Source organism: Chiroxiphia lanceolata, chromosome 1 (genome assembly GCF_009829145.1).
Source record: "Chiroxiphia lanceolata isolate bChiLan1 chromosome 1, bChiLan1.pri, whole genome shotgun sequence".
Classification (NCBI taxonomy): Eukaryota; Metazoa; Chordata; class Aves; order Passeriformes; family Pipridae; genus Chiroxiphia; species Chiroxiphia lanceolata.
This window is the reverse complement of record NC_045637.1, coordinates 42,873,112-42,888,111: the sequence shown is the minus strand read 5'-3', so window position 1 is coordinate 42,888,111 and position 15,000 is coordinate 42,873,112. Positions and strand designations below refer to the sequence as shown.

At 38.4% G+C, this 15,000-nt stretch overlaps 1 protein-coding gene across 2 annotated transcripts; it reads left to right on the top strand.

The window, feature by feature from the left end:
• The first annotated feature begins 6,503 nt into the window (after positions 1-6,503).
• Positions 6,504-13,574, top strand: PPDPFL (pancreatic progenitor cell differentiation and proliferation factor like). Of its 2 annotated transcripts, none has more exons than XM_032704053.1 (4): positions 6,504-6,819; positions 10,149-10,581; positions 11,593-11,692; positions 12,116-13,574. In XM_032704053.1, the coding sequence occupies exons 1-4, from the start codon at positions 6,811-6,813 to the stop codon at positions 12,126-12,128; spliced, it is 555 nt and encodes a 184-aa protein (XP_032559944.1). In that variant the 5' UTR covers positions 6,504-6,810; the 3' UTR covers positions 12,129-13,574. The 2 variants fall into 2 exon arrangements, with proteins under 2 accessions (XP_032559944.1, XP_032559936.1); XM_032704045.1 differs by lacking the exon at positions 6,504-6,819 and adding an exon at positions 11,413-11,502.
• The last annotated feature ends 1,426 nt before the right edge of the window (positions 13,575-15,000 follow it).

Here is a 15,000-nt window from a genome sequence, read left to right as displayed (position 1 = left end):
GGTTAATTCTACCTGCTTGTCTTGTAGCACTACAGGTCCATGAAAGAAATAGCTGAACAGGAAAATATCTACGTGTCAGATTTCCATGCAGCTCAGATATGTACATATATAGAAAAGACTAGTACTAATGATGCATTTCTAAGGTTTATTACAGATTTCTTAAGGTTCAAGTACTTGCTTCCAGATCTTCAACTCTACTAAAAAAAAAGGGTGAGAGTTTTTAGGTGCCTATTAAGGTTGCGTTTTTTTCCTCCTACAAGCCCAAAATGACAAAAATTACTATAATGATCCTTTGGCAAGATGCAAATTTGCAGAAGACGGAATTTGGAGCCATAAGGCAGCCAAGAGATGTTTCTTTTCAAGCTGAGCTTGCTGCCAGTTCAGAGAACAGGTTGAGCCAAATTTCGTTTAGTACCTGGAAGAGCACAGCAGGGAAACAACAGGGAGAGGAATTTGCTCACTGGTAACACAGCTGCTTCATAGACACTCTTGTGCTTCTGAGGTGCTCCCAGGGCCACCTTGGTTGTTCTTGTTAACCCTCCTTCTTTGGCAGATGCCTGCACTTGTTCAAGCTCCTGTTTTTGAGCTCCAATATTTGTAGTGAGGGGTTGACAGGACCAAATTACACAATTAGCTCCTAATTTCTAAGCTTACTTAAGTAAAACAAAAATGAAAGGTTTGACATGGACTAAGTGCTTGAGTTTAAACAATTAATTTGAGAAACCCTAAATAAATGAGTCAAGAGAAAGGAGACAGTGCTTTTAAAATGACCAAAATGCTATCAATTTCAGAACTATCAAAGTTCCTATCAATTTCAAAGTCATAAAATCACTTACACTTTGATACAAATCACTGTTAGAACAATATTTTGCAACTATATTTTGTGATAAAACCAGTAAGATTTTTGATCTTACTTTTTGTACTTCTGGTAAATTAAAGAAGTCATTATGGTGTAATAGAAAAGGATATGATTTTGGACAATTGAAATTAATTAGGTTAGTGAACTGTATCTCAATCATTGCTTTCATACTCAGAAATGCTGTTTGGTTCAGATCATATTTTATGTCTCTATTATAAGTATTACACTTTCAGAGAAATCAAAACCTGTAAAACTGTATCTGTGATATACAGACAAAATCACGGTAATTACGTGCAAAATTTAAGTGTCTGAGCACAGGATTTGTTCATACTTGTTGGCTTTTAATTTATCTCTGACTAGCTGTTCCTGCTCTATATGCCTCTTGTGACTGATGTCCAACTATCTTGTCTGCATTTGCCTGAAATTCTGCAGATTGCAAGTTGTGCATAAAAGAATATGTTTAAAGATGTAAACAACTGAATTTGAACTGCACTTATTTGTGAATATTTTCTTTAATGAGCTAATTAGGAAACAACATTTTATTAAAAAGTTACAGGTTTTAGGAAATAAAACACAAAAGTGGGTTTTTGAGAATGAGTGTCTCCAATAATATTCATAAAAAAAGCTTTAACATCAGGTGTTTGGGTCACCCAAATGAGATTACAGAGCTAGAGCTCTGTTGTTAAACGAAAAAATACCTGTACCCAGATCCTCAGAAGTATTTAGAAATACTCCTCTTGTATTCTGTTCAGGCACTGGTCCTTCCGAAGGCTGACAGCACCAAGCTGATGAGTTGTGGAGCAGATGTGTGAGAGCTGAAACCAATGCTGAGTAAATGACTTTGTTCTGGCAGCTTGCCTATCTTCAACCTTGCTGTGCATGACCCAGCTCCAATACCAAAGCTCTTTCAGACACACAGAACTACTTTTTCCCAAAGGTGACATGTAAGAAAACTGTAGCTATAATGGCAAGTTGCTCTTTTTAACAATTATTTCCCAAACTGCAGGCCAGTACCTTTCTGGCTGTCCTGAAAGGGCTTAAAGTGGATTGGTCAAATGTCATGTGGCAGAAGTTCTTTCTCAGATTGGCAGTAGCTGTTGCAGTAACAAGTGATGACTCAGGTTGCAGGATGATAACAACCCTAAACTGCTGACAGCAGTTCATTTTCTCCAAAGTGAAGGAGTGAATATGAATACTTTTAGCCAATTATAAGACATGGGCTGATATGGACTGATAGGGAGGATCTTAGCTGCTGGAAAATCTAGTGGAGGCAAGTGAACCAAGTGGAGGAGATTTTTTCAGAGTTGCATAACCCTGTTCTAGATATTTCTAGATTCTCTTGCTGTGTTCAAATAATCTATTATCTGCATTTGTTCTGACAATGATATGTAAAATTTATCCAGCACTTCTACCAGCTTCTTTTGCTCCCACTTTTCTCTGGTTATACAAGCAAGTGAAGCACTACAAAAACAGAAGCAAAGTTGTTACAAAATGAGAAAAAACCCATAACCCATAATGATGAAGACATGAAGCCTCAATCATTTGAGCTTGATACTTTATATTGACTGAGAATTTACAGAATTTGTCAGGGATGAAGACAGACAATGAAGGATTTGATCACATAGTTTTCCTGTCCTGAAGAGAGCCTGCCTTCTGGAAGCACAGAGTAGGTCAAGACGATGCATGGCTCATTTGTGGATAATAATGAGATCTTCAAGCATTTAATGGGACTTGTAGATAATTGCAGGTATCAAAAAAAGGTAAATGTTTGAAAAGCGTATATCTATTTCCACATAAAAGTCTCTGATGGCCTTCTTTTTATAGACAGAGTATCACAGAATATTCTGAGTTGAAAGAGACCAGCAAGGATCATCAAGTCCAACTGTTAAGCAAATGGCCCATACAGGGATTGAACCCACAACCTTGGCATTATTAGCACCACATTGGATGCTGGCAGTGCAAATCTCCTGTTTTACGTGGTATTCTTATTACTCTTATTCTATAACAATTAGATGTGAAATAATAACATCTCCTCGTTTCTTCGGTCATTTGCTCAGGCTGTCAAAATGGATCCAGGCAATATCAGTTGCACAGGGGAATTTTATCTGTGTTACCATATCAATTTCACATGGAAAGAACTTGTGACAGTTACTCATGTCAACAAATAATCATTCAATCATCCATTATCATCATTGTAAATGACAACTTTTAGTCAAAAGCAACAAATCTATTGCTTCTCTTGAGCTGACAATCTGCAGACAACAATTTTCATTCTATTATCAACTACAGTAGTGGTACTGTGTTATTAAATAGACAATATTTTGTTTTCAGTGACTGAAAGAATTAAATGTATGTATAAAACATCATAGAATCACAGAATTGTTTGGGTTAGAATGGACCTTAAAGATCATCAAGTTCCAACTCCCTGCCATGGCAGAGACACTTTCCACTATACCAGGTTGCTCAGATCAACATCCAGCTTGGCCTTGGACAGTTTCAGGGATGGGGTATCCACAACTTTTCTGGGCAGCCTGTTCCAGTGTCTCACCACCTTCACAGTAAAGAATTTCTTCCTAATATCTAATCTAAAGCTACTCTCAGTTTGAAGCCATTCTCCCTTGTCCTGTCACTACATTCTCTTGTGAAAAGTCCCTCTCCATCTTTCTTGTAGGCTCCCTTCAGGTACCAGAAGGCAACAATTAGGTCACCCCTAAGTTTCCAGGTGTCTCTGGATAGCATCCTGTCCTTCAAGTGTGTCAACCACACCACTCAGCTTGGTGTCACCTGCAAATTTGTCAAGGGTGCACTTGATTCCTTTGCCTATGTCATTAATGAAGATATTAAATAACTGGTCAAAACACAGACTCCTAAGTGACACCACTTGTCACTGATGTCGATTGGGACTCAGTCATTTACCACTACCCTCTGAATGTGAGCTAAGGCTGTCTGTCATCCCTGATTTCCTCCTGCCTGCTGCCTGTGTTGCAGAGGATAAACTTCTATAGCAAAGCCTCTGAGAAGTCTGTATTACAAGATTTGTGAATTGTTAATGCTGAGCAGTGCACAGTTATGAAAGGCTTATTATACAGTTTCAATTGCAGCATTGTATTTTTTTGGATGTGTATGATTTATCAAGTTTTGGAGAAACTCTGGATTAATGGATCCCTTGCCATCTTTTGTTTCCTCTTCTGTGTTTCTAGGACTGTAAACCTGTACTTATACTGTTTTGAGCTTTATCTGTACTGGTTTAGCAGTAGTGAATATGACCTTAAGTTCTCAATTGCATGTAAACAGTATATCCTGACACAGACAAACCAATTACATCCACATTATGGCCCCAATTTGGTGGGATGTTTGTGGGTTTTCATTGCAGAATTTGTAGTATGTTTGTTTATTTGAATCTGTCTGCCACATTCACATCCTGAAACTATGAAGCACATTCAAAAGAAGAGGCCCTGTTCTCTATGGTTACTCTGGATTTGCTGAAAAGAAAGATAAAATCTTTAATTAGGAGTCTTCCCTCATGGCTATCTATGCCCCCAACCTATTCTATGATTCTGTGAAATATAACATTTTTACTGTCTTGAATGGAAAGAGTAATTTTCTGCTAGTCTGACCAAAGGTTGCCACCTTCAGATCTTGGGTTCTGACATACCTGAACAAGATACCTCTAAGTGTTAAAACTAAGTTTCCAGTTAAAAAATGCAGTCTCTATCTGGGCTATATTTTTTTCTCCTTTTCTGAAAGCCTTTCTCATCCTTTTGAAGTTCCTCACTCTGTTCTTTATGCTGTCTTCTATTTTGGGACCCTGAATTTCATGAGAGATTGTTGTGCTGCCTTGTAGGAGCTGGTCACGAAAGGAGAGGAAGCCTTAGGAGCCCTAGAATTACTTTGAAAGGCAAGATAGATCAACAGACCCCTAACAGTTCAAACACGTTTATCCAAACAGGATAAGGGAAAGCTAGGTCAAAGACCAATTACAAACTTAGGAAAGCAAAACAAGATAGGAAAACAAGAGCATGCAGATAAGATGCACAGTACATCACATAACAAACAAGTCATGTCAACAAGAGCTTCCAGAGATAAACATGAGGATGTGTAGACAAGGGGATGTGAAGAAGTCCCTCATTGTCCTTTCCTCAGCTCCAGGAAATGCTGCCAACTATGCCTTCTTGCCAGTCAGATGAGTTTGTAGTTAGAGTAAATTCTGCTGGGATGCTGGGCACTTTATCTTGTGAAGCGCTCAACTTGGCTACCTTTCCTTTCTCATGAAGTCAGCTTGAAGTGTAGTATCAGTATGTCATGCTTAAAAGCTCAGCACTGGTGTCAGTTCGGACTGAGAGTGGGAAGAATGGTTTCCCAAAGAAGTGGATTTTATGGTTCTTTTCTCTCTCTCTTTTTTTTTTTTTGCTCCTAAATTGTCACAGAAGCAGAGATTGGCAGTACCTGTTCTCCATTTTTTATTGTTAACATGTTGCATATTTAAGGCAGAAAAACCCTTGCAGTTGTCTGAATGGGACTGTGCTCCAGCTCTTGCTGGACTAAGACTCGGCACTGTAGCACCCTGAGCAAAAGACTTCCACCAGCAGCATTTGTGGAGATGGAAACTGTATTAGATTAAGATCTAAGGAAATACAATAACTGACCCTAATTAGCCATCTACACAGAAATATTCAACATGGTATGTTTGCAGATGGATGCCCAGAAGAGACTCATTTGTTTGCCAGCTTATCGGGCTCTGGATCTCTTACACTAGGCAGAAGTGACATCACATCAAATTAACTAACCCTAGAATTAATGCCAGGGTACCTTGTCAGGGAACAGAACATGATTGTCCATGCTATTAATATTGAAAAGGTCCTGGAATGGCTTAGGGTTTTCTCTGGCTTCTTCCCAAAAAAGTCCCAAGCAGCATGGGATTTAACACAAGCAAGAGACAATTCTTCACAAACATTTTGGATGTAAACATATTACTTCGCAGTATAAAACAATGTGCCTAGAGACCATTCTATTCCAGTTGTCTTCAGGGCCAAAGAATGGTACCAAGTGTATTTAAATTACTGGTTCAGACAAATTCTAAGCGTGTGAAACTCTAGAAAAAATGGCGGAGTCCCTGGGGCAGTCCTAATGGTGTTTGCACTTCTGAGGCCAACTGGTTAATTGTGGGAGAAGAAGGAAATACAAGTATGATGAACTGAAGATCTGACCTGATGTTGTTGTGTGATAAGTCCTACACAACCAGTGTTCCTCCTGGTGCGATTTGCAAGTGGATTAACACCTGCATATTTCTTCAGATGTCCCAGTAGAAAATGGAGCAGGTATCTGAGACATATGAATGACACGCTGGATATGTTTAATGCAATAAAGAAGATGGAGATATACAAGGACATACTGTGTGCGTTTACTCTGTAGTGGCTTCTGAGGAGACAAAAGGAGTACAAGATGTTACAAGAATGAGCCCTCTATGCCAGGCTATTTGGTCCTCCTGATAACATGGCTTTCATTAAATCATTAGACATTTGTGACATGTGTAGGGCTAAGATAACTGTCATTTTCTTGTTCTTAGGTGTGAGTTCCCATTTACTGCAGCAGAGTAAGATCCTAAAATAACAATGAATGCAAGTGCCAGAACTCCCGGTAAGGAACCACTTTCACTACCAGGAGTGGTCATTACTACAAAGCTGATGATTTGCAATGGTGCCACACACTGCAGTGGTGAAGAAAAAGGCCTTTTTTTGTCCCTTATATGCTCAGATTCTCCCAAGAAGCTTTATGGCCCTGTGTCTCTTTTGCAGGCTACATGCCATATAAATTTCCATTCCCCTCCCAACTCTTACTCTGCCATTTAATTCTTCATCAATACCTCAAATTCTCTTGGTTTTGATAGATGAGCACTGCATTCCTGCTGAGCTGTTTGACTTGGAGGAATATTTGAAGAGTAAAACGAATGAATGAAAATGGTAAGTGATGGCACTGGTCCTTGGAAGTAGCTAACAAACCAAACAGGTTTCAATAATAATTTTTGCATAGCAAAGTTTTGTTACTTTATATAGTGGAAGTACTTAATTTCTTTAATGCAAGCCTCTTTTACAGACTCCTTTCAAAATTTCACAGAACAGGTATGCAAAATAATTTGTTGAGATAGCGAATAATTAGAGTCACTGAAAGATCCATGAAGGAAACATTTCTGAAAATTCTCTAAAAATGTTAACACACCCATTACAAAATACTACCCAGGAAAGTTCAGTCTTCTCATGGAGAGTCATTTTATGACACAATTCCCTTAAAATAAGAATGATTAATAATTTCTTTTAAAAATTTGATTGAAATGCTAATTGCAGATGGGTAATAAGACTTATTAATAAAAAGATGCAAAATCTGCTCTTCCAGAAGCTTGTTGTGTGGGAGTACTTCATCCTCATGTTCCAAAACTGTATCTTTCTGCATATCCATGTGGAAAGATACTTTCACTCAAATTGTTCACATCTCTCAAAACAATCGTTCAAAGAACACAGCAATGAAGCAGCACTCTACAGTTTCTGATGCCACACTGCTCTTACAGAAGTTTAAGTAACAAGGAAAAGTAAAAAATTTTCACAAAAGTTTGTGAAAAGAAAACACCCAAAACAAGTCCCCAGAAAGATGAGCATCATGCTTACAGATATTCCAGGAAGTGAAAGAGTAGGCAAGTTTATTAGATAAACCTTGTCTAGTGAATAATTAACAGGTCAGCTTTAAGGTTAAGCTTGATATAAACTCTTTGTTTGGTTTTGTTGTTGTGACTGTGATGTTTTACTCTTAATGTCTAATAAAGGGTTATACCAGGTAATCCTGGCAGAATTAGGTGGGAGACCTATTTATTTAATGGATCATATTGATTTAATTTTTAAATTTAAATTACTGTTTTGATAAGTGTCCGTGTTTCATGGGATCACATATAATTCAGTGTTGTGCCCATTTCATACTTAAGCATACACAAATGTTAAATGAACACCATTGTTAAGGTCACGATATTAGTCAGGCAAAAGGCTGGAAATGTATGTGTTCTATAAATACATTTTTATAAAATTGCAGTTTATGTATTATTTATTTCACAGGGCCCTTGCCTGTTTTTGCATAAAACAGGGATATGAACTGAGTTTGTAAGTTAAAGAGATTATGGTAGGCATTTAGTAGGATTTCATCTATATTTGTGACAGAATTTGAGTAGTGATGCAACAAAGGCTTCCAGAGAGAAAAGAACAGGTCACTGGACAAGGCAATTGAATGCTGCCTTGAAAGCTAAATTGTAACCTTGCCCCTGAGTTTGTAATTGATGCTATATGAGTTACTTACATTTATCATAGGTAGCCACTCACCATTTTTTTTCAATGTCTGATGAGAATCTGATTTATCATCACACTGAGTACTTAAATCTGGATCTGAAGTGAATGACAGCTATAAGTGGGTAAATGAAGTATAGCATAGTGCTAAATAGTTATAAAAAAATAAAGGCCTAGACAGCTCTCATATGAGACACCTAAGATTTCTGGATTCTTTTATCTTATCTCCTTTGGATCTCAGAATTCCCATGTGCTAACTGAAGATAATAGCATACCTTGGTTTTGTGGCAGTGCTTTAAAATAAATGTGCCAGTGTTTTAGAAGCACTCTGCCAGAATGACCATGTAAGAAAAAACTCCGGTGAAATCTGTAGTTCTACATTCAGAAAATTCTACATTCTTACTTGAAGAAAATCTGAGAGAACATAATGCAAGATCAAGTGAGAGAAGTGATGGAAAATTTCTCATTAAATAAGTACTTTCTATTCCAGTGCAATGCATGAAAGAGGTCTCCAGAACAAAACTGGTAAATGGCCATGTATGTTAAATGATATAGTAAAATAATATGCATGCAGCAGGGAAGCAATTAAAAATTTTACATACCTGGTGTTCCCCAGCTCTTGAGTGTTTTGGCAGGGCTCCAAAGTGGATGAATATTTGTGGTGTTTGCAAGACTACTATTTAAGTCAGTGTTCTTGCCAACTACAGTGCCTAGACCATGGGTATGTTAAAGCCTAGACAGCTTTTCTAATAGTGTCCCTGACAAATGTATGAGTAGACTTAAACAGGATTTTAGAGCTGAAAGAGAATGACAGATGCTATTCTTGATAATGTTACTAGCTCTGTCTAGAACAGTGCTATCACTACAAATGCCCACTACCACGGTCCGAGAGGAGCACTTCCTATGGCTCTTGGGGGAGAAGCTTCTCTTCTTTCAGGAATGGATCTGACAGTTATACAGAGTGCTCAGTGTGAGGGCATTTATGGTGGTGCCAATGTTTATTGCCCCCAAATAGAACAAGAAATGTTGACCATTTCAAAATGGAAATGCACTATTAAGACAGGAAAAGAGGTGATTGCTATATGACAAGCTAATAGTTCAGTTACATTTAGGTGTCCATTACCAAGTAGTAGGGATGTAATTTCCTACTCTTACAGTGCTTTTTGACATAACAAGATGAACATATGAGGTAACTGGTGCTAGTGCTTGGTACCAAACCATCTGCAAAGTATTTTCTGTGTCAGTCTTGCAGATTTCACAAAGATGAGCCTTCAAGTTTTGCTTGGGAAAGACCACAATGTTGTCATGACAGAAGGTCAATAAAAAGGCCTAGGAAAACACACAATGCTTATCTGTTACAACTGCTGTATGAGTATTGTTTTAAAGGAAGTTCCCCTGTGGTATGATTTATACCCGTACATAAGGGTATATAAGGTATATAAGGACATATGAACTATGTCCTTATCATTTGAGATAGAACACAGCATTTAAGCAGATATGTGGCAGTGACATGGTATCTCACACCACATATGGCTGTGTTCTTACCCACAGCTCCTACTAGGGAAAAAAAAAAAAAGAGAACAAACATTTTGTTGTGGAGCAGGAGAAAGTCAAATAGCCAAAGCTGTTTGTTACTTTTTGTGTTGATCATTATGAAAGATAAGGACACACACTGTGGGACAAGTTTTGCCACGATATGGGATTGCAACAATGTAAAGGAGCTGTGCGTTTATCTGCGGGAAAGTAAAAGTTATTTTGTTATCTATCTTGGATTAACTAGTTTTTTACCAAGACCGTGTGATCGTGGGTTTTGCTCATTACCGTGAGAGTGGACATCATTCCTCTGGCCTCACTTTCTTTAGTGTATATGCACAGTCGTGTTCTAAACAGCCATGTTTTGACATAGCCAAAAATCTCTACCGAAACAGGTGCCTGTCTGCTCACTCCTCTCTTCCCATTCCCCACAGAGAATAACTAAAGCTGCAGCTCTTAGTCCCCGCCTGTGGCACTCCAGAGAAGTGCTCAGAGATGACGGGCAGGAAGAGAGACAGAGGGGATCGGGGCGGGGACGCGGGGCTCTCCGGGGACCGACCGTTCCGGGACGACCCGAGCAAGGGCTAGGCGACAGCAGCCAGGGGCTCTCACTCTCCTTCTTCTCCTCTTTTTCCTCCTCCCTCTCTCCTTCTTTCCTTCCCTCGCTCTCTTCCGTCCCGCCCCACCGCCCCCTGGGCGGGCCGCCCGCCGCGGCCCATATAGGGGCGGCTCCAGTTGCCGGCGGCACAGCGCATCCTTCCACCCGCGGGCTCCTCTCGGAAAAGAGGCGGATTCCCAATTGCGCCGCTGCCATGGCCTCAGTGCCCTCCGCCGGCTGCCTCCTGGCCAAGAACCAGTACTACAGAAGTGAGTGTTCGGGGGGCTGGGAGCTGCCTGTCGTCCCCAAACACACCCTCCGTTCTTTCCCCCCTCTTCCCTTCTCTCGGACTAAGGAGCTCTTCTGGAGGGGGGAGGCTGAGCTCACCGAGCCTCTCCCGAGGAGATGCCCGGGTTGTTGGCACTCGGGAAAGGTCAGAAAGTGATGTCTGGATGAGCTAGAGGCAAAGACATGTCTTTGTGCAGTAGTTTTTAATTTCTTGGAGAGGTTTTCATACCAAGGAACTTAGTGTTAATGAGCGTTTGCTTCTGGTTATTCACCTGTTCACAGCTTTTACCTGTGCTTCGTATTTACTTTGCAAGCTTAAACACAACACAAAATCAATTCACATTTTGTTTCTAAATATGTGAAATGATCACCAGTTTGAGAGTACACGTGGTGTATTAGGATTCCATTGTACAGGATGGGACACTGTTGTGTGAGTGTAGTATACGGTTGTATTACAAAGGAAACTATAGCAATTAGGTTGTTTTGGACTTGAATGTTCAAGTATAGACTTTCTTGTTTTTATAGCAATGTGGAGGATCATAAGCTTTTTCAGTAATTTTGGTGAAAGTTATCCAAATAGGTCTCAGTATGCTTTTAAGTGAAGCTTAAGTAGATTGAGACATGAACTGATATAAAAGTTTTTATAAAAACAACTGTAGTAGAATGGTGTATATAATATAGAAGTTATACTCTGTAGCTCAGTAAACTTGATTCCTTCCACATAGCAGCATGTCTGAAAAACTTTTGACGTAGAAATAGTGTAGGCTCTCAAAGCACTTTTTAAATTATGTGTCTCTATTTTCCATGAACAGCAAGACTGAACTCTGAATCCAGTGTTTCTTCCAGCTCCTCCTGCTGTTCAGATGCCGCGAACGTTACAGACCAGGAAAAAATATTTCATGGTATTCTTCTCTTCTTTGAAACAGTCTTCAGTTTTGCCTGTTTGTTATTCAGACAGTATCTAATAATGTGGTCTTTTCCTCCTTTGGCAGGGTTACCTGACTTAATTGATAAATATTGGTGGATAAAAAGCTTCTTCCATAGTGAACCATCTCCACCACCTCTTGGCAGAAAAACACTATCAGCAAGCAGGTGAGTTCTGTTTTTACAATGGTGGGGGTAACTTGCTGCATTTTCCTTTTGCTCAAAGTGTTACTAAACAAGTCATAATCCACTAAAACCCTCTGCAGGGTGCAATGCTATTTTCATGACTTACACTTGGAGTATCTTTTGTTCAGGGCTATAGAAGCTTCCTGTGTTTTCATTTTAATAAATGGAATCATATGCTACTACACATTATGAAGATGTTACAGTCTGTTACTGTTTCATATTTATGGTGCTGTTTATTTAATCTTCTACCCATAGAACTTGCACACCCATTTATACAGTTTACCCATTTTACTTTATGTTAAAAAGATGATATGAATGCATTTGAAAATACTTAAACAGATAAATATCTTTGAGGAAAATACAATGAAAATTCTACTCATAACAGTTTTATATGTATTTCTGCAGTACCAACAGTTGAAAGAACAGCGTGATGGCCTTACTGACTGAGATGCTATATACAGACCTGTTTTTCCAAGAGGCTTGGGATCTTCCTAACATCTGGGTTTAGCTGCAAGAAGAAAACAAAACCTTTAGGAAAGTGGAAAAGTGTATTTTCAAAATATTTGTCAGTAGCTTAAATGGTATTGCTTAATGGATATGTCCATGGCCCACCGTGTTCTTTACAGAATTGTAAAATTTGAGATGTCTCTGTAATGGAAGTAACCAGGATTAAATATCCATATGAACTGAATAATTAAAGAAAAAATTACAATAAAGGTAAGATTGTAGGTTTAGGAGAAGAATCTGTATTGGATGACTGCAATGGGTTAAGTTACCTTTAAGATATCAGCTCTACAGGCAGTCACACACTGATACAAAGATTCAGATCTATAGTCCGGAGCAAGACTGCTATATGGTACATGTCTTCCATCAAGTATTTGTGTACCAGTTACAGAGAGTAAGTTTAAAAGAATGATTGTCAATTGCTTTGATTTTTAGAAAGCCCAGTTACATGAAGAAACAGTAATCTGTTTGGTCTCTTTGGTCAAGCAGGGTGCATAGATCCTAACCTCAAATACCCAGGTACAACTTTCATTCATATCCTATCCATGTTGGTTTCTGAGGACAGAATATAGGAGATGGACAAGGAACCAGTAATCCTAGTGGACTCTGACATTTTCCAAGGAGAAAAGCAATCTTAATCAGAGTTCATGCTCCCAGCTCTGTTTTAGATTTCTCTCACTCACTTTGTTGTGGCTTGAAGAGCTACTTGTTCTTAGGTGACTAATTCTATCCATATTCTGCTCTCTGTCAGCTTAGTTATGTGCTAGATCTGGCAAAATGTTCCACTCAAGGTAATGACACTGTTATTATCCAAGTCAACCTTTGTTGTGATTTGTGCTCTTGAAAGACACTGTAATATTGCAATGCTGAAGACCAAATGAAGCTAATTAGTACATCAGATTACTTATTCTACTGGGTACGACTGAAATGCATCAGAGAATATGGCAAATAATGTATTTAGCTGGATGATAAAATTTATATCAATTATCTATGCAACTCTTTGATGTATTATCAGTAAACCTGCCTGATGTTTGTCCATCACTGGATGAACTAACAGTAGCAAATATTAATGTAACCAACGTGTTTTTACTATGGGTTAATGGTTGTCATGGCTGTGCATAACTTCAAAGTGTATCAAGTGGCTTCTTCAGGAGGCTTACAGTCTCCGTGAAGACAATAAATGCATGGCAGGTGACAACAGACAAGAACACAATTCTGAAAGCATAATTTCAAGAGCCTTTAAATTAACTTATGTGTCTTACTTTACTGCTATTGTATAGTTTCATCTTTGTCCTTTAAGTGTACAGAATGAGCTTTTTTATGCTAAGATTTTTTATTAATAAATATTTAATCAGTAGTTGGTCTGGTTTATTTTTGGCTTTCAATAACAACCTGGTGTTCCATGTTCTTTGTGGTGCAGTTGGTGGGTGGTCTGGGGGTCTTTGGAATGTATATATGTTTTTTTTTTAACATGAAGAATTTTTAAAATTTAAAATTCCCTCAGAGGTCTGTGTGTGTGTCACATTCTTCCTTTAGTCACTTCAAAGTCTGATGCGAGGTGAAAAAGGAACACAGGCTAGGAAAAAGACGCTAACGACTTTTTATATAAGATCATGTTGTAAAGGAAGAGAAAAAGACAACTTATACATTGCAAGAAGGTGATTGTGTCTCTCTTTGAAGATGCTTGAAATCACAGAAGAAATAGATGCTGTAGCCTTATCATTACACATGAGAAATACTCATTTCAGAATTAACGAGCTCCCCTACTACTTGTTGAGCTTAAGGTGTTTCTGTTCTTATATAGTCAAAAAATGGGGTGCAGAAGAGGCTTAAAGAGCCGATAAGCTGTTAAGACCCACCAAAAAATCAAAGCACTTTTGTTGTTGTTGGGGCAGCAAGGCTGGTAGTAGGCTCTATGAGCTACTTATTTTTGTAATGGCATCATGGTGATAGAAACCTCCGCTCTAGAGAGGTGTCCTCCTGCCATCCACATCACCTTTTACTGTGATCAGCTCAGCATTGGAGAGGTACCACTGACAACTCATAGTGATTTCTGCCAGTTCTTCAAAGTATGCAATGAATCAACTCAATTAAATAACCTCCAATGTTGTTATAACAAACTCCTGAGAGTATATGGGTTAATGGGACATGAAAGTGCTTGCTATCAAAGGGCTGCATCTTGTTACTTCAGGGTGATAGGGAAATGTTAATTTTCTTGATTTAAATGCCAACACAATGTAACTTTGGGAAGAGGGGAAAGCCAAAATTTAAAAGATTTAAAGAGAAGCTGTGATAAATACAAAAGGGAAGCTGTATTGTATAGTTTAAATACAACTTAGATTAAGAAAAAGAGGAAAATAATATGATTTCATATACCTATCTGGGCAAGACAGGGACAAATGTTTAATTATAGTACAAAAAAATGCTTTTTCCTGTTAGAAGGTCTATAGGTAGAGATTTATTTTGATGAAGTTAATTTGTGTATTGCTATCCATCTGGAAAAAAATAAGTATCAGAAACGGGACTTGTGCCAGTATGGAAGTACTAAGATCCAATTATCAAAACCAAATTAGGAATGGAGAGCTGGACTTGAGAAAGAATTTTTTTTTTCTCAAGCATGCATATAGCAGTGATATTTAATAATGGGCTTTCATTTCTTTCCCAAGAGAAAACTGAAGTCATATTCTCCTGATCCTAGTAATGCTCTATTTTAGGAGTCAAAATAAAAGAAAAATCTTATATAATTTGCTTTGGTTCAAGAAGGATGAAATCTTTCTATTGACCAC

Coding starts and splice junctions, on each gene's coding strand:
- PPDPFL (XM_032704053.1), top strand. Junction 10,582..11,592: donor CAAGAACCAGTACTACAGAA/GTGAGTGTTCGG, acceptor CTCCTTTGGCAG/GGTTACCTGACTTAATTGAT.